Source organism: Eutrigla gurnardus (genome assembly GCF_963514095.1).
Source record: "Eutrigla gurnardus genome assembly, chromosome: 16".
NCBI lineage: Eukaryota > Metazoa > Chordata > Actinopteri > Perciformes > Triglidae > Eutrigla > Eutrigla gurnardus.
In genome coordinates this window covers 5841811-5867747 of record NC_139927.1, presented here as the reverse complement: position 1 = coordinate 5867747, position 25937 = coordinate 5841811, and the positions used below count along the sequence as shown (strand labels likewise).

At 42.4% G+C, this 25937-nt stretch overlaps 1 protein-coding gene and 1 long non-coding RNA gene across 14 annotated transcripts in view; one reads left to right on the top strand and one right to left on the bottom strand.

Moving 5' to 3' along the window:
* The window catches only part of epb41l2 (erythrocyte membrane protein band 4.1 like 2), a 44281-nt gene extending 23831 nt beyond the window's left edge, over positions 1-20450 (top strand). Inside the window, exons 10-26 of one of the 13 annotated variants that reach the window (XM_084031158.1) lie at positions 31-118; positions 1482-1634; positions 1772-1869; positions 2313-2485; positions 3487-3554; positions 7251-7301; positions 7466-7498; positions 8213-8272; positions 10165-10335; positions 10826-10990; positions 11779-11850; positions 12215-12841; positions 13960-14088; positions 14391-14489; positions 14744-14824; positions 17904-18018; positions 18325-20450. In XM_084031158.1, coding sequence (XP_083887284.1) covers positions 31-118; positions 1482-1634; positions 1772-1869; positions 2313-2485; positions 3487-3554; positions 7251-7301; positions 7466-7498; positions 8213-8272; positions 10165-10335; positions 10826-10990; positions 11779-11850; positions 12215-12841; positions 13960-14088; positions 14391-14489; positions 14744-14824; positions 17904-18008 — 2173 coding nt within the window. In that variant the 3' untranslated portion in view covers positions 18009-18018; positions 18325-20450. Of the gene's footprint in view, positions 1-30; positions 119-1481; positions 1635-1771; positions 1870-2312; positions 2486-3486; positions 3555-4933; positions 6066-7250; positions 7302-7465; positions 7499-8212; positions 8273-10164; positions 10336-10825; positions 10991-11778; positions 11854-12214; positions 12842-13959; positions 14089-14390; positions 14490-14743; positions 14825-17903; positions 18019-18324 lie in introns of those variants that run through there. The other 12 variants (XM_084031162.1, XM_084031164.1, XM_084031163.1 and 9 more) reach the window with 12 other exon arrangements.
* Positions 20451-20484: 34 nt separating this feature from the next.
* Positions 20485-25195, bottom strand: LOC311027244. Its single transcript, XR_014598583.1, has 3 exons — positions 25144-25195; positions 24270-24442; positions 20485-22300 (listed from the first exon to the last, which is right to left on the bottom strand). It is a non-coding gene; the product is annotated as an uncharacterized lncRNA (long non-coding RNA).
* Positions 25196-25937: the final 742 nt, after the last annotated feature.

Genomic DNA, 25937 nt, shown 5'->3' with positions numbered 1-25937 from the left:
TTGTAGTGATTTTCTTTTCTCTGTGTTTAGGGGAATGACACCAGCACAGGCCGATGTCCAGTTTCTAGAAAATGCCAAGAAACTGTCCATGTATGGGGTGGACATGCACCATGCTAAGGTATGAATAAATGGATGACTCCTCTCCTTTTGCTCTCTTTTTCCTTTTCTATCCCCTCTTCTCTCATTGTTGTCGACATCAGGAGATTAGCACAGTTTCTTTGATGTGGAAAGACTTTGTCGGTGGGTCTGAATGTTTGTGTCACTGCATCTGAGTGTGTGTGTGTGTGTGTGTGTGTGTGTGTCAGCTGTACAAACACTCAGAGAGGCCATTGCCATGGGAACAGCCAGTCTCTCTAACTAGGATAGCAGGTCATCGGCAGAGTGCGTGCTTGTTTCCATGAGTTATTTTGTGCATCTCTGTGGAAGACGGGAAGAAATAATGGGGGACTTTTATGTGGGAGGGGAAGTCTGAAAATAGAAAGAGAGGATTGAGGATACAGAGAAGACAAAGACATAACGGACTGTCAGAGGTAAGGTTAGAGCGAGACGGGGACAGATCCTTCAAAGAGAGAAAGAGGCATGTCCCCTTTAAGCATGCTCCACTTATTTGTAACACAGAAAAGGAACCAGGGGGAAAGATGAGAGCAGCAGAGAGTGTTTCAAATGCTGCACGTTTTTTTTTTTCTGGCATACCAAAGTTGTGGGAATTTAAGGGGCAGGACTATTTCTGTCCTGTGCCGTTAATTTGATGTGCAAGTATCGTGACATATTGCACTTTTCTATGTTGACTAGAAATAAAGTTTGATGCATTTGAACCATTCTGATCAAATTTGAATTGCATGATTATCAATTTGCAAGCAAGACGTTTCATAATAAATGAAATGCATATGACCCCATACATATGTTAAGGGTTTTGTAGGGTAATGGAGAGGCCAAGTCCCTCATTGTTAACTCGCGGAAACCACAAAAAGCAAGTGGTGAATAGTTTCCCCATTACGTCCATTTGGTCAGTGTGTCCGAGCCAAAAAGCTAAAAACGTGTCTCGCCAGGCAGCACGGGGATCGATGAGTAGCTGATAGCATGTCAAGGCCATGTGACATGCTTGTGTGTCCCAGTCAAACTGTCCATTATCAACATAGTGCATCCTCCCATTAGTACAACAGATTTTTCCTGTGTAAACTTAGTACTGTAATCAATACCTTACCGTAACCAGATGGCCTTGGACTTAAAAGCTTTGTCAGGGAGTTATTCTATCAGCTAACCATGTTACAGTTGCACTGATTGACTGTGTGTGTGCGTGTGTGCATGTGTGTGTGTATGAGACAATTGAGTTTGTGTTGACCTAAAGCAGACTACTTTAAAAATCAATTGATGTACAGTATGATCCGATTTAGACAAACAGGCCACACATACATGTTTCACAGAGATGAATGCATTATTTCATTACAAAATGTGTCTTTTTTTCCCCCTGATTATTACAGGACTCTGAGGGCGTTGACATCATGCTAGGTGTGTGCGCCAACGGACTCCTGGTTTACAAAGACAGGCTCCGAATAAATCGTTTCGCTTGGCCCAAAATACTGAAAATTTCATACAAGAGGAACAACTTTTACATCAAGATCCGACCAGGAGAGGTTTGTACCCACATGTACTCTATGAATACCTACGCAAACGAACGCAGCACATTAAATTCATCTTTGTTGGTAGAATAACAGAGTACTCGTAACATATTATACGTGCAAAATGTCATATTTTTTTACTTCTTTTATAGACGGAGCAGTTCGAGAGCACAGTGGGATTCAAACTCCAGAATCATCGATCTGCCAAAAGGCTGTGGAAAACCTGTGTGGAGAATCACAGCTTCTTCAGGTAGAAATACACACTATGAAACGCTGGATTTCAGAGATTTCAAATCTGGAGGTTTTGGGTGATCAAAACAGCTTGTTTGGTAACATTCAATGGAGGAATGGAAGCTATATCAGGCTCAATAAAAGGCTGCGGTTGCGGTTGTTTAATCAGTATGATGCCCGGGGCAATTCATACACACTAGTACACACACGAAAGATAAACCATGTGCTCGTGATTGTTGCATTTGTATTCCCCGCCAGTGTGTTTGTATGTGTGTGTGTAAGAGAAGAGAGGAATAAGCTTTAATATCCTGTTGAAGGAAGAGCTGCCTGGAAACAGTTTGCCTCTCTTGCACATTCACATACAGTTGTGACATGTCACGGTTTAAACTTCACGCTCCCCTCGGCTCACTTACCCATCGTTCTCGCCCTCCGTCCCTCTATCTCCCTGTCTGTTGTCTGCAGGTTAACCGTACCAGAACAGCCCACCAAGGCTCGCTTCTTGACTCTGGGCTCGAAGTTCCGTTACAGCGGGCGGACCCAGGCCCAGACCCGCATGGCCAGCTCCCTCATAGACCGCCCCGCGCCCAACTTCGAACGCACCTCGTCCAAACGAATTAGCCGCAGCCTGGATGGAGGTAACACAAACACACACACACACACACACACACACACACACACACACACCTCACAAAGACACACAGAAAGACGTATTCCAGCTTGACCCTAATCAGTATTTGATGACTGGACAGACGGACATAAAGAGGAGTGGAAGGAATGACAAGCAGATGGACGTGGGGAAATGGGTGGAGGGTTTGCATGCATGTGTGTGTGTGTGTGTCTGTGTGTCTGTATGTAAAATGCTTGTGTCTGACCAGATACAGGAAATAGCTGCAGCATATGTTTCCTGTCACACAGTGAGAGTCGGAGAACGAGAGAAGAAGCGATGGAAAGAATGTTATGTGTATCTACCAAAAAGGAAAAAGGCAGCATGTAGCTGGAGTACAAGCAGTCACTGACATGTCATGGCAGCGAGAGAGAGATGGCTGAGCAATGATCACATTCATTTCATCTTCATTTTATTGTAAATATCGCTGGTAATTCATATTTCAAATAAGTGATTTTCACATGCGCGTCGTTTTGTTTTTGTGGTTTTCTGTGTTTGGGCTTACAGATCCCACTTCATGCAGCTGTGCACTGCTGTTTCATGTGTTTGTGTGTTTTCATATGATTATTCCACTGTCTTACATTGCCCCCTGCTGGACACATTATTCCACTTTAAGCCAACAGCCTTGTTAAAGGGATAGTTCCGAGGTACTTATCCTTAGTCAGCGTATTTCTCTGAAATTGGGGGCGTGACTGAAGGTAATACACTATACTAGACTATGGATAAATACCCCATACAACTCCAACTCAAATGATCCAAACTATACCTTAATTGCAGTTATACTACAACTTCTTCAAACCAGAGAGCTACCAAAGAGCAGTGTAGAAAGTGTTTTTTTGTACGACAAATGAATTCCATTTCAGTCAGCAGAGGGATCTGACTGTTTTATTGTGTGTTTTATTGTGTGTTGAAGTGTAGAAGTTCAAAGTTGTGTTTTCTCAATTGATTTTGGTCCCGTTTCTCGTTCCTTAGCACCAATGATCAGCATAACTGAAGCATCTGAGAATGGACGTGACTCGGAGCTGCACTCTGACTCTAAGGTGAGTGATTGTGTGATGTTTTCATCACGTGTGGATATATGTGTGTAACAGAAGAAAAAAGATATTAATGTTAAACACTAATCCTTTTTGTTTCTTTGTTGTCATTATATTACCGCTGAGAGGCCATGTTGTCCCACAGGAACTGTTTGTGTGTTTGTGCACGTGGGTGACGGAAAAATCCACGTTTCTAGCTCTGACATTTTTGGCTCATCTTACTTTTACACAACATTTTATCCTTTAGATCATGATAACAATGTGTGAGTTGGTGTATTAATAATGTAATAAGTTGTAAACATGTGAGGAACCATGCAGCAGTCGTGCTGTGGGCTCGTCCCACATCTGAAGTTGTGAGGACAAACATAGTGGGTTGTAGCTTAAATCTGTGATGCAATAATGACACGGTAACAAGAATTGGAGACAGACGTGACTGCCCTAGACCTCCATGGGACCACGCAATGTACCAGGGTTTTGGGAGGCTTAAGGCCTTTATTTTTTATAAAACAACAGTTTGATCTCCCACGGTGTGTAAAGACCTTTTTATAATGCCTTTATCTGGTTACTACCAAGACTTTAAATCACCTACAATACAACGATAGGAGTCCTATGCTGATGTAATTTCTGTTTTCACAGGATAATATTAGATACTTAACGTTGCCTCCTCTAGGACCAGGAGGCATCCTCACTTTTGTCCCCTTAAGCTGTGAATAAGTGAAAGAGACAGAGAAAGTCTTCATTTAATGCCTACCTAATAAATATGATTATCTACATAATCCTTTGGATGTGAACATGACTTTAGAACAGCTGTCATCGGCTGCCAGGCAGGTGTACACGACTCTGCTATGACTCAATCTACTAAAGAGTGTCCTGGGACTCTACTTAATACATATATTAGAGTATTACTGTATGGTATGCATGCGCCCTGCTCCGCCTCCCTCTCCCCACTTTGCCTCCCCTCCCCCATCACTCACACCCCGGCACTGTGGATCTGACCTCCGCCGTAGCCTTCGTCCAGCGGCGGCGCCCCCTATGACACTGTTTCTGCACACAACTGTACTCTGCACTACCCGGCTATATTCACTTTAACCTATTTTTTGGTGTGTTGCTCACTGACTAATGTTATGTCTCTTTCCCTCTCTCTTTTTTCATTCACACACTCCCCTTTTGCTTTTGTCACCTCCCCCTTACGTGCCGTCATTCTTGTCATCATTTCATGAAAAAACTGAAATGATATTTTTAACGCACATTGCATCGGTTGTTCTGTTTTTTTCTTATTTTACTTGTTCGCTGCTTGCCGTTACACGGGTCTCTGGTTTCCTTCTCCTCCTTTCCCTTCCTCTCTCCCTGTGTGTTCTCCTCTCCTTCAATCCGCCTCCCATCAGTCAATCTTCATGTTTCCACTCTCCTTCTCCTCGTCATCCTCACTCTCCTCCCTCCCCCCTTCCCTCGACACGATCTCCGAGTTCGACCACGGCCTGTCAGACATTTCCGAAGACGACGACCTTATCGATGACTCGAGCGCCTCGCACGCACTCTGGGCCCTTCCCTCAAACACCTTCTCTCTGTTCTCCGATCAGCAGGCGTCTGATCTCCAACAGCTCGCGCAAAACCCTCCAGCCTCTTCCCCAATCACGAGCTCCCAAACATGCGGTTCAGAGGTTTATGGAGCTGAGGAGGGCAGCCAGGCCAAAAGCACAGCAGCAGCTGGGTTACCTAATTGGTGGAGCCGGTTCTCTCTGAGGGGTGTGGTTAAATACGTGTCGTTCATCCTGTGTTTTCTCTCCATTTGGGGGAAGCATGAAAACAGGTGTCTGCCCACAAAACTATTTTCAGGATTGATAAAAAAACTGAGTCTTTTTTCTGCAAAGCTCACGTCCAAGTCAGTCGAGCCAGTCAGAGCTCCCGAATGTATCGTCGCACCCAGGTTACGCCAAATTCTGAGCTGTTTGTCATTCAAATGTACACGTTTTGTGGCATTTCTTAAGAGCTATCTGCCTCCTAAAGTTATTAGTTTGGTTCCTGCTGTTCGTTGGCACCCAACACAGCTACACCTGCCCTCGATTTCTTCCCTTACCTGTCCTTCACTTGCCTCCTCCCTCCCCTCTCTCCCCTCTTATTTATCCTCTCTCTCCTCCCTCTCTCGCTCAAACTTAACCCTTTCCATACATCGCTACCTCCTAAATCCTTCCCCTCTCTTCCTGCCCTGCCTGCTCGTCGTCTTCTTATTGGTCGTGATGCTGACAGCAAGCCAGTCCATGGTCTTAGCCCTGATTTTAGCCACACCCCTCGGCCTGACCCTGTGTTACCTCGAGAACGTGGTCTCCAGTCAACGAAAGGCACTTTTGCCAATGTTTATCGCGAAAGCACCGAGCGATCAGTCGAGCTCTCCTCTCACACCGACGCACACACCTCCACGCATCAGGCACCACGCTCACACGGGCGCTACCTGGACGCAAGAGATGTGCGACCCCGCTGCATAAATACACGCAATACACCCTAAACAAGCCCCTTCTACGTTTGACCTCCCAAACAACCCCCTTCTACGTTTGACCTCCTCTACGTTTGAATGTGTGAACTGTGTGTCTGAACGTTCATCCCCAACCTCAACATCCACATCCTTTACCCAACATCGTCTGCCTGCAGACCATCCCTGCACCCTGTGTTGTTTATAATAAAGAACAAAGATTCAAATAAGTAAGAGTAAAATAGAGAAAAATATCATATTGTTTATATAGAGAAAAGATAAGTATATTATATGATACATACTGTACATAGATAGGGAAGGAGAGTTGCAGGATGAAGATTCAACCACTTGGTGTGTTTGAAATCTTTAAAATTAGTCATGATTATCATCAAATTAAGGGAGATCCTGATTTAAATAAGATAAATAAGCATTTAACCACTAAAAGCACTTTGCCTAAATATTCAGTTGCTCTGTTTTGCCCTTGTAGTGCAGAGAACGGTTAGTTGTATATTAGATATTCATGCAGATAGACATCCAGAATAGATACAGTGACCTCCCTGACCCCGTAGCACTGTGAGCCTATTGCTTTGTATGTCATTGCTACTGAATGTTAGGAGTAAACAGTGTTACACTCACCGTGATTCCCCAGATTCTGTCCGTTGTTTGCTCTGTTTTCACGTCAAACTATTAACGGCATTCCTGTGGTGGCCTTTTGGCTTTTCTTTGGTCAAATGAAGCTGTGGATGCAGATCAAACAGACATGCGATTATAACACAGGTTGGAAAGGATAACAATCATAAGTACTAAAATAAAAGCTGTCCTCTGGTGGTGAACATTGTAACACCCAATCCTTCTGTTTGAATACAAAGTAGCATTTGTGTCCGTTGAATAAAAGTACATGTAACTATAGTAGTGGTAGCATTTTACTTGGTAGATGGTTTGGTTTTGGAGACATTCTGAACAGCTGATTTCCTGAAAGGAATGCCGCACATAAAAAGTTGGTTAGGACTATCTATATATGCTAGACATATAAAAAACAACTGTGACTCCTTTCATGTTACGGCTCCTGTGGTCACATGACCCGTCGTGCTCCCTGACACCAAGGTTGCTAGGGGGGATGAAGAAACATCTTCTCCCATCATCCATTTCATACGTTTTTTTGTTTGTTTTTTCTTCGTGCCCTTATCCACCCCATTTTTGTCATGACTTCCATCGCCATGGCAACGACATTGAAGGTTATGGAGGTGGACTTTAGCCCTGGTGATGCAGAAGCCACGCCCACCCAGGTCTGTAGGGTCCGTCTTTACCCAGCATGCTTTGCAAATTCCCTTGCCAAGAGCTAGTGTAACGGTGGTTTTTAGGTGTTGAGGGGTGTTTGTGGTGCAGTGGAGCTCCCATGCAGGAAACCTAACCTGTCCTTCCTCTCTCCCCGACTTTACCACATCAACAGTCACTCGGAGGCAGTGAGCTCGCCCTCTCTCAGGTTTACACACTATTATTGGCTGTGTGGGTGTTTTCTTTGGTCTGTCAATCGTTTGCTTGGCACGCGTTGGTTTGGTTTGATGGTTTGTTTCACATCTCTTTTAAGGTGAAGTTGCCCTAACATTATGAAACAGTCAGTTCTTTAAAAATTCTTTAGCTACACAATCTGGAAATATTTACACGAACAAAAAAACTCTTTCTCTAATAAAACATTTCATTTTCAGATTGGTTCCGAGTGTGAAAACTGATACTGAAAGGGCACTTTCACCCCCAAATACTCACTTCCGGTTGCTCTGCTGTGGTTTATGGTTTCACGGTTTCAGTTTGGTTTCGGCTTCATATCCGTGGTTCATCATTATTTTGGGGTTTTGCTGAAAGCACATTGGGGTTTTGTTGGTTTGTGTACATGTCTGTTGGTGTTGCTTTGGATTTTGTGTGTCATCATGGGTGCAAGTGGGTGTTCCATTCAATGAATAATACCAACATGTTGTTTATTTGTGCTTGTACCCATTTTCCAGCCTTCACCACACGTTTGCTTTTGAGTTGTTGATTTTTAAAACTTTAAAAATATATTGTATTTGTACTCAATTTATTTATTAGATTATAATTTATTTAATATTTTTGGTTTATCTTATAGGTTTAAAACAACGTACATTACCATTTAAAATTAATTTTCTCCATTGAATTTTTTTTTTACTGTATGTCTGCCTTCCAGAGTCCAATGAGAGTGCATGGGGACAATATTTATGTGAGGCACAGTAATTTAATGTTGGAGGTTGGTATTGGCGTCGTCTGATGGCTGAATATAAGAATTACATGTTTCTGTGTACTCTGACGCCATCAGAACTACAACTTCCTCTGAACTGTACTACATTGTAGTACTGCCGCCCTCTCGCACTCTCAGGCTCTGTTGCATGCCTGTATGTGGACGTCGATACATCAAGTTTACGCTCAACTCGACCTATTTATACTCTGAAAATGTTTGCATACTAAATGGTTTCAGTGCTAATTGTCCTTTTTCACCTAGCAGCCAGTTTGAACACACAGGCTTAGAAACATGACTGAGAATCATGTCAGCAATTCTATTTAAAGCAGTTACATTTATCATTATTAGTATCAGCTCTTAGTGACAAACCCCATTAAATTCAGCTCTACGATGCGTTTTAGGATCTTTTAGCTCAGTGTTTCGGTTTCATAGCCCGATTAAAAGGTCTGCTACACTTAACTAGTATTAGATCGGCAACAAACCTGCTTGAATGATCAGATCAGGGATGTTAGCTGGAGGTTACCATATGACCGGTGCTCCCTGAGCGTGCCACAAGGGAACTAAGATGTTTTCAGTGCTGAATCTATGAAATGCTAAATATTTATCCGATGCGTATCTGGCTACACAACAGCACACTGAAGACTTGCTCTTCCAGGACTTTTCCCAGGCTGAGTGTTCACAATGGCTGCTTTGTGATGAGGGTCAGCGGTGTGTGTGAACGTGACTCATGCATGCTCCGGGCATGTTGAATGCTGTTTTGTGAGCTTTTCTTTTTTTTTTAATATCTGGATACAATCCTTGATTGATAAAAGAGTTTGATTATTGCCAGGCAGCTGCCTCTAACTCTACTAATCTTGCCTCCCTAATCCACACAAGGAGCTTTCCCTCCTGTTTTCTGGTGATTGGCTGCCAATGTTGAGTGATCCGTGGTTTGATAACATACTAAAAACAACTACAACAGCACTTCTTTTTATGGAACGTGGGACTGATAGTGGTGCGATGTCAGCTGGTATCTGTAGTGTATATTGTATAAAGTATTCAAAGCTGAGAAGTTGCACAACAACAACATTTTTTAGTTTAGTTATCTTCTTCTACGCCAATTTTCGAGGAAATGTTGATCCATCTCCTCTATAAATAAAATCTGATTTTCTAATCGCTGTATCTGATTGTATCCTGTAATATCTGTGAGTATAAGGGAAGAAGAAGTTGAGATGTAAAGATGACGGGAAAGAAAAAGGACACTGATTAAACGGAGGTAGTGTAGGGAGAAAGGGATCCGGTTAGTCCGATCACCACTCTCAGCTCCATGTTCTGCAGTCTGCACTGCTGTTCTGGGCCTGATTTTTAAAGGAGAAAACTCCACAACAAGATGGAGAGGCCCTGTTTCACTACAGCCTCCTTATAAATACTCAAAGTCACACACGGTGAAGACAATCCAAAGTGATAAAAGTCCAATTCAAACCACTTAAAACGAGGCTCCAGTGAGGCATGGCATCCATCTTGTCTTCCTCCTGATTGACAGACTAATGTTCCTGTTCTGAATCCAGTTTTCCCTTCCCCGCACCCCTCTCTCCTCTTATCATCCTTCCTTCCCTCATTCTTCCCTTCCCCTCTTCTTTTCCCTATTCCTTCTCCCATTACATTTATCTCATCTTCATCCTGCCTTCTCTTTACTCCATCCTTTACTTATCGTCTCTCTTTTCATTTTCCTTCCTCCTTTCCATTTCTTTTTCTTCCCTCTCCTTCTCCCTTCTATCTATCCCATGTTCCCATCCTCCCCAATCTCTCCCCTCCCGCCTCTTTTTTTCCTGACCACCCATCATCCCTCATTTATCCATACTTATCTCATTTACTCTCCCCCCCCCCTGCCCTTCTTCCCTCCCCCTCCACTCCCTCACTAGGACCATGATAAGACCCAAGACGACGTTCTGAAACACCAAGCTAGCATTAGCCAGCTAAAACGCTCCTTTATGGAGGCGCCACCTCCCTCTCCTCCTCAGCCCAACCAGTGGGAGAAACGTCTCACCTCCTCTCCCGCTACAACGATACGTATTCAACAGCAACAGCAAGTGGTACGTCTGTCTTGGATGATTCTAGAAGCACGAGGCATTCCACTCTGCATTGTCCGGGTGAAATGTCCTCACTTTGTTGCGAGGAAACAACAATGAAGTACACCTGTCATCTCATGTGTTCTTCACCTGCTGAGTGACGCTCACTCATCACTTGGTGGGCTGTTTGGGGTTTTTCTTCGTCTGTAGGAACCATTCCTTATCTCTTTTCAGCTGGACTCGCATCACATTTTACATCCCATACTTTCAGCACAAGTGTTTTTTTTTCTGTTCCGTCTATGGCGTGACCTTCTGCTGGTTTCTGATCTCCTAATCAAACCTTTCGTTCTCTTCTGGTTTATATAGTCATTGCAAGTGGTAGAGGTGTTGAACTGCTTTATTTGACTGAACTTCCTCTGCATGCGATCTCAGGATTTCTCTTCTGTCGGCCTTTTCTCACCTGTTGCCGTTCCTTCTCTTCCTCCCTGCGCTCTCTGTTTGTGTGTTGCTGTAGAGCCTTGAAGAGGAGATAGCTTCTGTGCTTTTCAGTAGACACTCTGGCGCTGGCTTCTGTTCAGCTCCATCCGCCTGCAGTAATGCCGAACCAACACTAGATGCTGATGTAACCACATCGGCCGCTGCTCCGCATGGGCTTCTTATTTCCCCAACCGCTGCTGAGGTGCTGCTGCTAAACATTTAGGAGTCGGTTTACTCTCAGTTCAGTCATTGAAAGTAAACTCCGTCATCATGTAACGCCCCGGCTAATTAAAGATGCTTAGATGAGTTCACAAACGGCACTAAAGAGCCGCAAGCAGTCCATAATGCCTGCTGTGGATGCTGGATGAATGTTGTAATTCAGTATCAGGGATCATTCATCCTGAATGATGAATGGGCATGCTAATCCTAATCTAACACAACCAGCAGCTGTGAATGCCGTCCCATGTTTGGTTTGTGATGGTTGTCGATTCAATGTAAATGCAAATCTTTCTGTTCTTTACGAGCTCTTTAAGGACAAATAACTAAAAAAAAGCAGGTATTGAAGCAGCAGTTTGCATCACATTTAAGACGTAATAATCTAAAAAATGTCTTTTAACGTGGCGCACATTCTGATGTCTAAACTAAATGAATAATGTATAATCAACGTAAAGAAACTGCTGCCTTCAATATCCTCTTTAATCAATCTTCCATGGATCTTCTTCTCTGTTCGTCTTTCATCCGTCTCTTTCACTTCCTGCTACAAATCACTTGATGCTTTATGCAAATCAAGTTGATTGCGCATGAAAGACGGTCTAGCAGGGAGATGGAAGGATGAAGAATTTCAAGTAACACATTCACCCCCCCCCCCTCCCCCCTTTTGTGCCGTCATAACAAGCATCACCATATCGCTATGGTGACGTTAAGTGCTAACAATGATGATTTCACTGCTGCTGTGTGTTTGATTGTCATGGTAACTTCTCTGTCACGCAGGAGTGTGTGCCCCAAACGGAAGCAGCAGCTGCTGCCGATAACGCGATCTCTGATACCAAAGAACCTGCCAAGGTGGTCCTAACTTTTCCTTCTATTAATGCATCCAGACTTCCATTCATGACGCTTTTTCCTTCACACCTCCGTCTCACACTGGCAGCTTGAAATGTCATCCTCCTACAGCCGTCCATTCTTTGAGTCTTCATTCGTCTCCCTCGTTGTTCCACTCACTCTTACACTCTTGATCATGTTGTTTCAGATTTATTTTTGCTGTGTTTCTTATATATATTTTCATGTGAGGTTAAAATGTTTTTTTTGTTCAATGATCATGTTATGCTTCTTTTTTTTTGTCCCCATGCGTTTGTTGTGTATGTGTGTGCACCTCATTGCGTACTATGTGTACATGTGTGCGTGTGTATGTATCTGCGTGTGTGTGTAGACAACCGAAGTTGAAATTGAAGAAACCGTTGTCGTCCAAGAGGTTTCCATAGCACCCAAACCCGGACATGTCACGGTTATGACCGGCTCCCCCGCAGGCGCTCCTGCAGAGCAGGAAACACGACAGCAGGAAGTGACAGTCGTAGAGGAAGTAGTGGAGCCGAACGCGGCAAAGCAAGAGAGCGTTTCATCTGAGAGCGAGAGTGAAGAAGAAGCAGAGTACCAACCGAATGTCTCCATCTGCCACACACAAATACCCGAGGAGGAGGAGGAGCAGGAGGAGGATAAGGTGGCGGAGCAGGAAGCGTCGGCTCCGGATGCTCCTTCCCTTCCGGGTGAAGTCAGCCAGCTCGTAGAGGCAGAGAGTCGAGAGGAAGAGGAGCCCAGGAACGAGGAGGCAGAGGTGAAGATCGCAGAGGTGGAGGAACAAGCTGAGCGGGAGGCGGAGGAAAGCGCAGACGAGCCGATGACGACACCTGACGAAGCTCCTCCCAACGGTCACGCGCTGCCCGAGGAGAACCTGACCGGGACGCTCGCCCCCGCCGAGGAAGAGGAGGAGCCTAGAATGAACGGGGAAGCCTCTCTGGTTGAAGCAGAACACCGGCCACAGGTTATTTGTTGCTCTGAGGTAAAGTCTTCACTGGGCCGACTGCGGAGCTTCCCTCGGGCTTTCATCCCTCCTACCAACTGTAGAAACACCCACTATTCGTTTCTCCTTCCTGCTTTACCACAGTGCCGGTTTCCTTCCTGCTTGTGTGAATATTTAAGCCCCATGTACATCTTCACGCTCACAACCGCCCTGTGAAAACTCCTTTAAGCCTTCAACGGAGGAAGTACAGTTAAAACAGACTCATAGTCATGTAATGATGCAATTCATCAGCACCAGTGTGTTGGGTGTCACGTTACCATCCCCGACACAATTAGATTTCCACCACATCTTAATGTCTGTGTCATCTCCCATCATCATACTTCACATACCTTCATATACCATCATCGCCACGCCTAGTTGCCGTCGCTGCCTCCTGCTCTGCATCGTATGTCAGTGTTGTGAAGTCAATGGGGCCAAAGCGGGGAACGCATGACGACTTGCATGCTGTGTTTCACCGTCGGTGTGTGTGTGTATTTGTGCGTGTGTCCTCCACGTGTTTGGCAGTGATGCTTCTCCTCTCAATTACCGTTTAATTGGCTCATCACGGTCGCCGTGGTAACGGAATTGCGGAAACCCATCATTGCCAGCCACTTTGCGGAAATGTCCTCTCTGCATGCCCGTTCACGTATCAAGTCGCCGTCTCCGTTTGTTTTACCGGGCCCGTGTTTTCATGCATGTTTGTGCCGTGGCGTACTTTGAGTTGCTCGTTGACACCAAAGATGTTTGGGGTTTTTTTTTGTAGCCGTGCTGCTGGTGTAGCTGTCGCTTGTGCATTGCTGAACGTAGTTGTTGTCCTGCATCTTGTGATGTTGACTCGCCTGAGTGTGGAAGCTCCTGATTTATTTCTTTTTTTTGCATGAAATGTGTTGCATTTACTCACACATATTGTGTTTGTTTTACCACTTTTGATGATAATTATAACAATGTTTTTCTCTGATGGTTAAAACAAATCTATGTATATTGACTTAGATTTCCAAAGCTAGTGCATAGATACCAACATGTTCCTTTATGTTTCCTTAACTGTCTCAGGTGTAATGTATTAACCCTCTTTGTATTAATCCTCCCCCCCCTCACTTCTCTCTCTCGTCCCTCCCCAGCCACCCGTGGTAAAGACAGAAATGGTGACTATATCAGACACCTTTGCAGCCCAGAAAACTGAGATAGCTACAAAAGAAGTGCCCATCGTACATACGGAAACCAAGACCATCACATACGAAGCCGCACAGGTGCACACTTGAGAAACACAGGGAGCTCTTGTTCATTTTCTCCTCTCGTTTTGCAGCATTGATTGCATTTGTGTGAAACGTTTAGATTCTTTGTCATTATTTTTGTATTTGAAAGCATGTCCCAAATAAGCTTCCTTCCTAGAAACGGTGCATGCCGACCAATTATTTCATTCCTTCTTCCTCAGAGAAATGATTTTGTAGTTTGTGACGAAAAGTTGATTTCTGAACGGCAAACATCTAACGTGGGGTTTTCTAACGGTGATGAACAGAAAATGACCCCTCTTTGTCTCCCCCGATACCAGTTGGATGGTAACAGTGATGGCGAGCCTGGAGTGTTGATGACTGCTCAGACAATCACCTCTGAATCTCTGTGTACCACCACGACCACACACATTACCAAGGTACACACACACACACACACACACACACACACACACACACACACACACACACACACACCTGTTGTCCTTTCCATCACCTCTATCAATATCATGTAACTACCACACACATTACGGTATAAAATACAAGTAAATGGTGCTGTCGTGTGTACATTTAGACTCTTTGTGATATTTCTGCCTCATCTGCTTTGCCGTGTTGTCATGACGATGCTAGCCATTCAGCTAGGCATCAACGCATTGTTGTTATTTTGTTGCAGACGTTAAAGGGCGGCCTATCGGAGACGAGGATCGAGAAACGCATCGTCATTACCGGGGACTGTGACATCGACCATGACCAGGTCAGTTTTGCAGCGGCGCAGCGGATCCCTGCGCCTGGTTTACTACCTGGCAGATGGGCTGCTTTGTTCTGACCAAATGTGGCTGGTGCGAGACGCTCTCCATCATTTTGCAGAAGTCTAAAATTTGCGACTACAAAATCGACTACAAAGACGACTACAAGATCTTTCTGGTTGCTAAAGGGAACAAATAGACATCTGGTGACATGTCTATCATGTTGCTCGCCGTTTTAATGCACAATTTGATTCATGAATCACTTATTAGAGATGCCCACCACTAATCTTCTCTGAGATTTGAGGCCCAAAGACAAAAAAATATCCGCTATTTCAAAAAACAGCCCAAATTAGAGAATAAATAAATAAATAAATCATCTCGCAACCCCATCGATGACCCACTGGACTAAACTACCTTCCTGTAACAAGCTTCACTTTATTGATGCATCACTATTAACGATCTAATAATAGTATATAATATCACTCACAGAGGCCTTTTGTCTGAGGATGGGTTACTCTACTGATCTATAGTGTGACTGAAGAATGCCAAGAATAAAGCAGTTAATCAGTTAAATGAAACATCATCGTCTGATTATTTCACGGCGGTTACATCCTAAAGCACACATGCCCACGTCTCCATGAAACCCTGAGGGAAGCTCCACCATTGACATGCTGCCATGTTGTGTGTGTGTGCGTGCGTATGTGTGTGTGTGTGTGTGTGGCTCAGTGAAACACTGAACATCTAAACAGTGCATGTAGATTTTTATTTCTTATGAGGCTGCAGTGCTAGTCACCGAGCTTAGTAAAATGAGATGAAGAGGGGCAGCCTTTTCTTCTTTCTTTAAAACAGGATCCTGAAAAAAAAGTAACAACAGATTATATTTTCATTTTGCTATCAAAGGATGAGTTATTAGTATCCAGTGAGTTTTTTCCCCCCCAAGGCATAAATCTTCAGTGTAAATGAAACTGCGTACCTTTTTTACTCTGCTATTCCATTCTCTTACTCCATATGCATCTTATTGCTTGAGCCCACATCTTCCTCCAGGTGAACCGATCTGTCGTGATCACCACCTCCTGGCTCCTGGCGCTCCTCATGCTTTTCTTGAAGCTCCGTGTCCATTTGTTCCTCCCCCTCATCCATGGTGTTCTCAAAGTCTGTTTCATTCTCTTCCTCCTCGGAAGTTTCATCGGTCTCCTTTGTACAATGGCCGTGTTTCCTTTCGCGTGTCGTCTGCATGATGCCGATTTTTTTCACAAGTTGACCCTTTTGCAAGACCAAATCGATCTCCGTCTGCTTTAATCCGTTGACCCGGTTCCTCAGCTTGCTGATTATTGAGTTCTGCTTCTGGTTGGTTTTCTGAGCTGATTGAAGGGCTTGTTGAAGTTCGAGCACTTCGGCGTTCATTGCTGCTCTGCCTGGCCTCTTAAATGCAAATAAATATTCTGTTAAAATCACAATCGCACGCTTACAGCGTAAATGTTAAAAGCCTTTTACATCTCTTTTGTAACAATAAAGAGCTAGGTCTCATTAAAACACATAAAGTCGGACAAATTCACTGCACATTGTGTAGTATAGCATGATGAGACGTATTTCTATTGATGTAGTCTTAGTACATATAGCCTCATCATGCTATTCTATACACTGTGTTCAATTAAAAGTTGCTTTGCAGTTGCCGTGACAACAAGTGAAAAGTACCACTAGCATATTAGCCCGAGAGCCCGAATCAATAAACACACATAAGATGTAAATAAATAAAATCAACAATAACCATCAACAACCATCAAACTAAGGACCTAATTAGAAAATAATAATTAGAAAAATAAATGCGTAGATCCTCAGGGAGTAACACTAGCATACATGATGCTTGTGTCCGTTATAGCATCGTAATTTACTGTACAAATCATTAACATTAACGTTGCTGATTTGACAAAGCACAATCATTTTAACAGAGCAATAGACAGACATCATGCATGGCAAGTGGGTTTTTCTTCTCATAAATATAAGACTTTATAATCTCGTTAAATTGCGACCTCTATCAGCTCTTTTTACACCGTCATACAATTCCGATTTTAAAAAGTGCTGTTCTTTTAAGATACGTGCGGTGCTAAATTTAAGTCTTGGTCAACAGAGACAATCTCACCTTGTTGTTTGCTCGCTCCATGTCAACTGACGAGTTTGATAGTGAAGATATCCTAGTGGTCTTTTGAAGGAAGAAGCTCGCTGGAGGACTGTAGCAGGAATGTATTTTGAAATGAAATGTGTGTCATTCCAGACAGTCACAGTGGGTGTTGTTGCTTATATTTGAACCTCAATTCTAGAATGAAACATTGAAACAACATTAGCAGCAGTTTGTTTGTACTTACATCCCACTCAGATTCCACTCATTGACTCTGTTTCTTCACTTATTCATCCATGCATCTACAAATTGGTCTCTTAACCTTTTTTGTTTTTGACACCTCGTGTCTGAATTTGTTGGTCTTTTGCTGTCTTTTCCATCAAAAACAAAGTTAATTACGTGCAGATTTCAGCTTTTTTAAAGAGATTATGAGGCCTGTTTTGCAACCATAAAATAAATATGAAGACATTTCAGATATTTTTAAGTTATGGGTGACTCTCAGCTGTTTATTTGTTATGGGTGGCTTTCACTCGAGAGTAAAATATGTGCGTTATCAAAATATCTAAAATATATGACAAAGAAAGAAATGTTTTCAAGGTCTGTATCGTCATGCATGATTCCTCGTCCACTGGTTTGTTTAAGTTACCTGTCTTATTTGATTTGCTGGATTTACGTGTCTTTTTGAGTTGGAAATGGGATTTATTCTTAATATTTATGTTTCCACTTGATGTGTCTGAAGCCATTTTACTTCATCCAGTTTACATCCTCCCCGTTAAACATGCAGTAAACTGTAAAATGGCACGGGTCACATCGATGGTGAATCCAGCCTTCTTGTCATTTTTCTTTATGCTTCTTGTTTAATTTTTCATATAACTCCACCATTTTCCCCTCCTCCCTCTCCTCCCTCCACCTTCCTCCACTGCCTGCCGTGCTCGGTGCTGCTACTGTGTGGTTGCCCCCCGGTACTGCAGGCACTGGCCCAGGCCATTAAGGAGGCCAAAGAGCAACATCCTGACATGTCTGTTACCAGAGTGGTGGTTCATAAAGAAACTGAACTGGCTGAGGAGGAGGATTGACTCAACTCAGGTAATAATAATAATAGTAACTCATTATTATTATTATTATTCACGGTGAAAGTAATGTTTGAGGTTTTTATTCGCAGGTATAGTGGTTTGGTGAAAAAAACTGAAATCATCGAGGTAGAAACAAAAACTCCCACACATGCTGTTAAAACCATCAGCCGTCAGGTTGAGGGAAGAGAAAGTAATATTACATTTAGGAAGTGACTGATGGGGTCCGTGTGTGGAGTACAGGAGGAAATGTTGAGAATGTTTTGAATTTGGAAAACTACTGTTAAATGCTAATCCTCGCCTTCACCTCCTATGTTCCCAGAGCTGAAGGGCCCACCGTGACCTCCATCATCCTACGACAACCAACCTTGACTGACTGAAGAGGAGGAGGAGGAGGAGGAAAACAGAAGGCGAGGGGGGTAGACAAACGGGAGAGAAGTTGCCAATCTCTTCCCCGTCGGTCTTTCTTACATGTCTGTGGTGCATCTCAATCCCTCACTGCAAAAACCCAGAAAAAGAAAAAAAACATAACATCCTCACTCTTTCTGAGGGAACAAAAAAGAACCACTTTGTTAGCTTAACATGTGTAGCGTGTTTTTTTTTTATCGTTTTTTTTCTCTCTCTCTTTCTTTTAACTGTTTTACAAAAAGAGTTATAATGTGTCTGTCATGGATTGCAAACTCAAAAACTGCAGGAATGCACTGATAACCAATCCTCATGAGCTTAAAAATGATGATTTTTATGGTTTCACCAGTAACAGTGACCGTTAATAACACATTCAGTCACTCAGCAGTCGAGGCAAATTTAACTTTCTTCAGCGATAAACAGGTGCAGGCGATCTCAAACAGTTTAACTGCGTTATTTTCGTCAAAAAGTAATTCATTCGATGCTGAAGTTTTGTACTTTTTTGGTGTATCAGGTGTGGGGTAAGTGGTATTGGTGCATTCCTGAAAAAAAAAACAGCTTTGTTAAATTACAGCTCCCTCCTCCTTCACTTCAGTTTGTAAATGGAGAGAAACATAATATAACAGTCAGTTTAATTAGTTTCTGTAAGAAGTAGAACTGCTTCTATTCGCGGTCAGGTGAACGGAAGCACCAGCTGTGTCACATTATCACATTTTATGACTAACAATTACACAACACAGGGAGCTGTAACTTAAAATATTGCAGTAAAAACCAGTCAACCAGTTTTTTTTAACGTCTTATTTTTTGTCTGTAATTATAGTTATTGTTCATCCACATTCCTTGTGTGTTGACCAGCGGCTGAGTGAGTTCATTTTCAGTCTAATTCGATTCACCATTTAAAAGCAGTCGGGAATGGAAGGAATCTTAAAAATCACTGGGTTTTAACATTAATTAAGCTTGAGCGGCCAAAACGCAGGTGGAATGAATTCCTTGTGATATATATTTGTAAGTTTTACTGTATTTTAGAATTTGTTTTTTTTACGAAAAGGACTGAAAATGATCTGACTTTAAAGCTGGTGTACACAACCTGTCTGTACAGTTAAAAATGAAGGTGATCAGAAGCGCTCTCCTTGGGCCCGCCCACTGTACGACACTAGCCATTCCTATTGGGCCACGGGGGAAGCGAGGGAGCAGTGAACTGACTCCTGATTGGGAGAGGACCAGTAAACTGAAGGACGATTGGGAGATAGAGGCGGCGCTGTGTAGTGCCAACTAACCACATGGGAGAAGAATTACATGCACGTTTACTCCTCCAGACGCAAAATTCACTCACGTTATTTTGCATCTTGAAGTGAGTTAAAGCTGTTTTAAATAATCTTAGGACAGTGCTTAACACACAATCTCAAATCCAAGCACAGGTACCAAAACGATGACATACAGTCGCAACAATTTGAACATCAGTTCTGTCCCTAATTCAGAATAATGGGATTTCTACCAGTTTGCTATCTCTGCATCAGAGTCTGTTTGTCGTCCTAATTCTGCATTTAATTTCACTCCCAGCTTCTTTACATACTAGACTAGATAACGGCAACACACCCCGCTAGATATTATTACATCTGGGGATGATTTCAGCACGTCTTCACACATTTTTTTATTTTTTATCTTGGGCGAGTCTAGATAGATGGCTACTGTGTTGATTGGTTTGAGAGTGTGTAGATAACAGATTATCTCGGCTCATTACAACACGTCTGGATGAGATTAACTCCTGCGCGGTACACAGAAAACAGACACAGGAGCAGTTACAACACGACGCAGCTTAAAGGGAAGTGCATCCGAGGGTTTGAAGTGCTCTTGAAACCCCTAAATGGAAATCTCGTGATGTTTTATTCATTTTTCGGTGTCCTTTCACCCAAACGTTCCACAAAAGCAATGTGACTTTGTGTAAGTATCGGTGGCGATACAGACTTTTCAGTTTGAGCTGCGATGAAACCGAAACATTCTCCTGATATCTAAACCGATTGCAAGCGAGGAAGTGCCACAGATGAATATAAAATCACTCCACCTGTACCTGCCTAGATTTGTCTTAACCCTCAAGTCAGACTGGAAATAGAGGCATTTTGAATTGGAGTAATTTCTCACTTCTTTTCTCTTTTTTTTTTAATGAAGAAATGTTAACACATTCTGCACATTTGAAATGATATTGACCTCCCCAGTTTCAGGCTTACATTCTGGACGGAGGCACATCCAGACAGTGGAGTGTGTTGACGGTTTAGAAACACTGGTCTGATCTCACTATGCAGTTAAATGACATTCCAGATGAGGGGGAAGCTTTAACCTCTAACCCTCTTGCAAAGCGACAAAAGCAGCAGGAAAACAAACAAACAAAAACATGTGCAACACAAGGCAGCTTTGGAAGCTTTCGCTGTTCCAAAAAAAAAAGGAGGTTAAAAAAGCATTGGTTATTTCACGACTATTTGTAGATTTTCTCATAACTCGTTCGTCTTTTCTCTGTGAAACTGGTGTAGTTGTTGAAAGGTGGGGTTTATTGTGCGACATCTTAGATATTTTGTATTTGACATTAAAGGAACAACACTACAAATCAAATTTTCTGCCACCATTTCTCTTTTCATTTTATTTTTTGGTACTTTGAGCCACCTCTTTTCGGGGGGTCTGGGCTCTGTTTTAACCAATCACAGGAGCTTTGGGGGGCTGCGAGGTCTGGTTTTCCAAAACCTAGCGATGAGTTTTATTTGGGGTTCATGAAAAATCACAAACAAGTGTCTTGCTATCAGTCATTTTCATTAAAATAAAAAAAACAGCACTGATGGACTTTTCTATCTAGGTTTCCAGTGGTTACCGTGGCAACTCCATGTCACTCCAAGCAGGTGATGATGATTCTACGCCAGCTGATTTTACAACTGTCAGGGATCTAAACATGGCAACATTATGGAGGGCAATGCTACGTCAAACCAACACTATATTGTTATTACATTAGATCTGAAGAATAACATGTCTTTCTGAGACAGATGGAAGTAAATGGAATAATATTGCAAATGATAATTTGACTATTATGACTTTACAGTAACAGCTCAGGCTTTGTACCACAGATGAGACATTTAATACCAGCACAGTTTTGTATTTTCACTACAAACTCCCAGCGACAACTTTGTAAAGAAAACACATTTTTGGAAAACCACCCGCAGCTGCCTCATCGCTCCCCCTTTAGCTGATGAATGATCACCGGTATGGTTTTTCTATCTAGCAGCTTCAATGTCTTGTGTGTCCCCATCCACAGTCACTCCTCCCCTGTGTAACACTGTTTAAATAAAGGATTGTTATACTCTGAATTCTGTTGGTCAGATCATTTCTTCATTCACTCCACTTTCATTGCTTAATTTATTGATGATCCTGTGTGTTAATGTTCATAAAACTAAGCAGAGTCCCATATTTTTTTGGCTCAGGTAGTTTAAATCAAATTATTTCAGGGTGTCAAACTTTTGGCAAGCTAAAACTTTTTCCTTAAAAAAATAAATACTGCTCTAAGGTGCCATCATTATGTCAGCGTTTTTCCTGAGGGTTTTTAAAGAGAAAGGAGTAATTTTTCACAGCTTTTCTTTGACAGGTAATGATTTTCTCTTCAGACCTGTATATTTATAACTTTATGCCAGAGATAAATGTTCCTCCATGCTGGAGGTCACATCGTTCTGGCAGGACTGCTTGAAACAATAGTCCATCTCTGCAGATGTCACGCTTCTGGCCTGTTGATGACGCGTTTGGGTCCTGTCAGGTGTGAGAGCGCGCCCCAACGCTCCTTCTCCTCTGATGTGTACTTCTGCATGTCCGCCTGTAGATGGCGCTTCTGTCTTGCGGAAACGCCGATAGATCGACGTCAACTGTGATGGATAAAAGGGAAAATATAATCCAGATCAACGAATTAAATTAGCTCACAAAATACAAACAACGTGAATAAAATTCTGATAAATAAACTTGTCATAGTTGGGTTTTTTGCTAGCCAAACCCAGGCAACATCGAAGCATCTGGTTATATTTTAGTAAGTAGCGTATCTTTCAGCTCTTTTACTAATATATTTATATTTATTTATATATTTACTTATATATATATTGCACTTCAACCAATTAAAACCAACTTGAAAATGACAAATAAGCTCATGATTTAGGTGTTCATCTTATTTTTAATTTTTATTTTATGTATCATTTTTTTAGGTGTTCATCGTTATTTTTTATTTTATTTTATTAGGCGTGCATCGTTATAGCGTACAAACCATGGTAACCGTGAGGTTCAGGTCTGCGCATGCGCAGTGGGCATTACTCAACTCTCGGCCTCCTCCGTCGTTTTACACTGACAGCAGGTGATTAATATCTTGTTTTTTTACATGTAGCCTCCACGAAATCATATTAAACTGAATATGAATGGCTCTAATATGAATGCTGACACAGAAACTCGAGCTAGCTAACTTAATTTAACAGATAATTGCAATTAATAGCAAACATGCTAACATAGTCAAGCTAGCTTAACGCTAACGGCTAAGCTAGCTCTTTATATGTGAGGTAAACATGATTGAATATAACAATTCATTGTTATGTGACAACAGGCCCATTCCCCAGCAACAGGAAGTGCTGTGTTGTTTTATTAGAAACTTGAAAGAATTGTTATACATATTTTACAAAGCTGGAGACTTTCTTCTGGCTGAAGGTTTGAACGTCTCTGCTCGAAATCAAACCGGGAAAATCCAGCGAGGAGGAGGAGGACCACCGCAATACCGCGTGAGTTCACTTACCCACCTGAGAAATGCAACTTTAGACACATTTCATGTCATGAACTGTAAACTGCAAGTGTGAGATCATGCTAATTGGTGATAATTGGCCTCAGAATAAACAACGGATGACACACTTCCATCCATACAGAAGTAAAAAAACAAAACATGCCACAAAATAGTAATATTCGGATTGTAATTATAATAATAATTGCCATATTGTAGTTCCTTTAGACCATTTAATTTGTACTTAAATTGAGTAATCTTCACTTCCATATGTTCAGTAATATTTGGAGCAGGGGATGCACGTGAACTCTTTGCTGAATGAGTTTGTATTTTTTATGTCAAAGCAAAGCACAGAGGTTAGGTTCAGCTATCAAAACAACGTGTTATCAGAGCTCACACACAAACGGACAGATTAAATATAAACTCCAATGTGTTCATGCTTTTAGGAGCTGCCATATCTCTCTTTAACACACACTGTGTCTCTCACACATCCACATCTACACACATCCACATCTACACACATCCACATCTACACACATGCACATCTACACACATGCACATCTACACACATGCACATCTACACACATCCACATCTACACACATCCACATCTACACACATCCACATCTACACACATGCACACAAACCAAGCCAATAATCGTCTTATCTTCAAATTTCATCCTGAAAAGTTTTTGGTAGTTTTTCTTGATTTAGAGCTATTTTTTCTTCCTGTGAACGTCACTGTATTGTTGTGTTGTGAGGTACTTTTCAAAGGACAATGACTTCCACAACACAGGGTTGGTTGTCTGCGTTTGTCTGCAGATACGATGGAGCTCCCCATGTTTTATTTTGCTGTGGATGTTGGTTTGAAATGAGAATATTTTCCTGACATGTTAGCCAAAGCGATTGGTTGCGTGCGATATTAATCTCCCCTTTAGAGGACATTTTGATGCTGAAAACCTTGCGATGTGGTGATGAGTGTTTGTTAGACGTCTGCCTACAGTGTGCGTTAAGCTACGCCGCAACATGCATAGAACACAGGAAGAGGTTTGGATCATGGCTTTGACATTTAAAGTTTGCTTACCCTGTCTGAGTTTCCAGCTGAGGTAGATAATCAGTTGCAGCAGCAGCAGACACACGGACAGAAACAACAGCAGGCCAAACAGCCAGAGAGGAAGAAGGCCGTCCGTTTCCCTGGTCTGTTGAAGAAGCAGAGCCAGATCAGCCCAGGGGCCACTCAGCACCGTCATGCTGCTCCTGCATGGCAAATGGAGAAGAGAGGGAGTCAACACTAATGTGATGACATGATTCCTATACGACTTCAGTAGGCATTCATTTAGAGATGTGAAGGTCAAATGACATCTAGGCAGACGTTTTATAGACATGTAATACTTCTTTTATTAGCATACAAATGACTGTATAATATTAACTGAAGTGGGTCCTCCCTATAAGATCAGCAGGGTGGGAGTAAATCCTTTAAAGTTACTACTAGTCTTACAAATACAAAGTATTTCAAAGAATACACTTTAGCAACAGGTTACTAAGTAAAACAAACAAAAACTTGTGTGTATGTTAAATAAACTGGAGTAATTTGAGCGTTGTAACAACGATATTTAAAGGAAAACAGTAACAGTGGCAGTCCACTTTACAAAAATCATCACGTTATTGTTTTTCAGTGGATGACACATATTGTTAATGTGCAATTTGAAATGCGGTAAGAGGCATTTGAAGGACTTGATTTTCGTGCGACTCCAATTGAAAACACATTCTGAGAGCACTGTAGCCGTGGTTGTTTTTGTTCATGTTGGAATGGAACAGAAATAGGAAAACACAAAGAGATTCACACTGGTGCAGGGTCAGCGTGAGCCAAAACAAAGTACCTACACTTACCTACACAGTTTAGATTCATTTAAAGGCACAGCAGTTGCTAGATGGTGTATTTCAAAACATCTACTTACAGTTTTCAGGTTCTTCAAAGAGACCGGTTTTGAATGGATGCAGGTGGAAGAGTTGAGTATTATCAGCGAGCTAATACATAGTTGTCCTGGCAGCCACTGCTGTGAAGCCGTCTTCAGTAGCCAGGAGTAGAGGTCAAAGGGGATGCTTTACGATGGCAGTCACCTTACTTATATCTTTAAGTTTTAAAATGACGTTAGTGTCGGCTTGTCACATCAGGTTTCACTGCTGAAGAATAATGTGAAGTAAAAAGTTATGCTTCTCTCCCGTGTCTCTCTCTCTCTCATTGGTAGAAACACCACCTCTGTTGTTGTTGACGATGTGGACTTTGTTCTGTTCCAACAGTCAAACCCTGTGATTGCTAAGAAGATTAGCGATAGCGGCCGGGTCTGCATGTGTGTGAGATGCAGAGCAGAGAGGTGGAGCTTCGTGTTTCGGGGGTTCGCTGCAGGTTTCAGTGTCCTCAAAGCAGGAAAATGTATGTAATGTTTAATTGAACCTGTGTCATACAACACACACACAGACATACACATTTTCCCTCTCTGATTGGTTTCTTCTATCTCTTGTCTCCCTCCATCTTTTCTTTCTCTCTCTTTCTTTTCCTTTTGTGTGGTTATTTTCACCAACAGACACTCGTCACTCGACACCTTTTTGATCAGGGCCACTATTGATTGACTTAAAACAGAACTGATAGCATCAACCTTGACTGTATTGTTACAACTCAATGAAGACAAACAACAGTCCGTTAAATACTAAAGCTTAAACATAGACCGTAGTGTGACACCCCCGTTAGAAG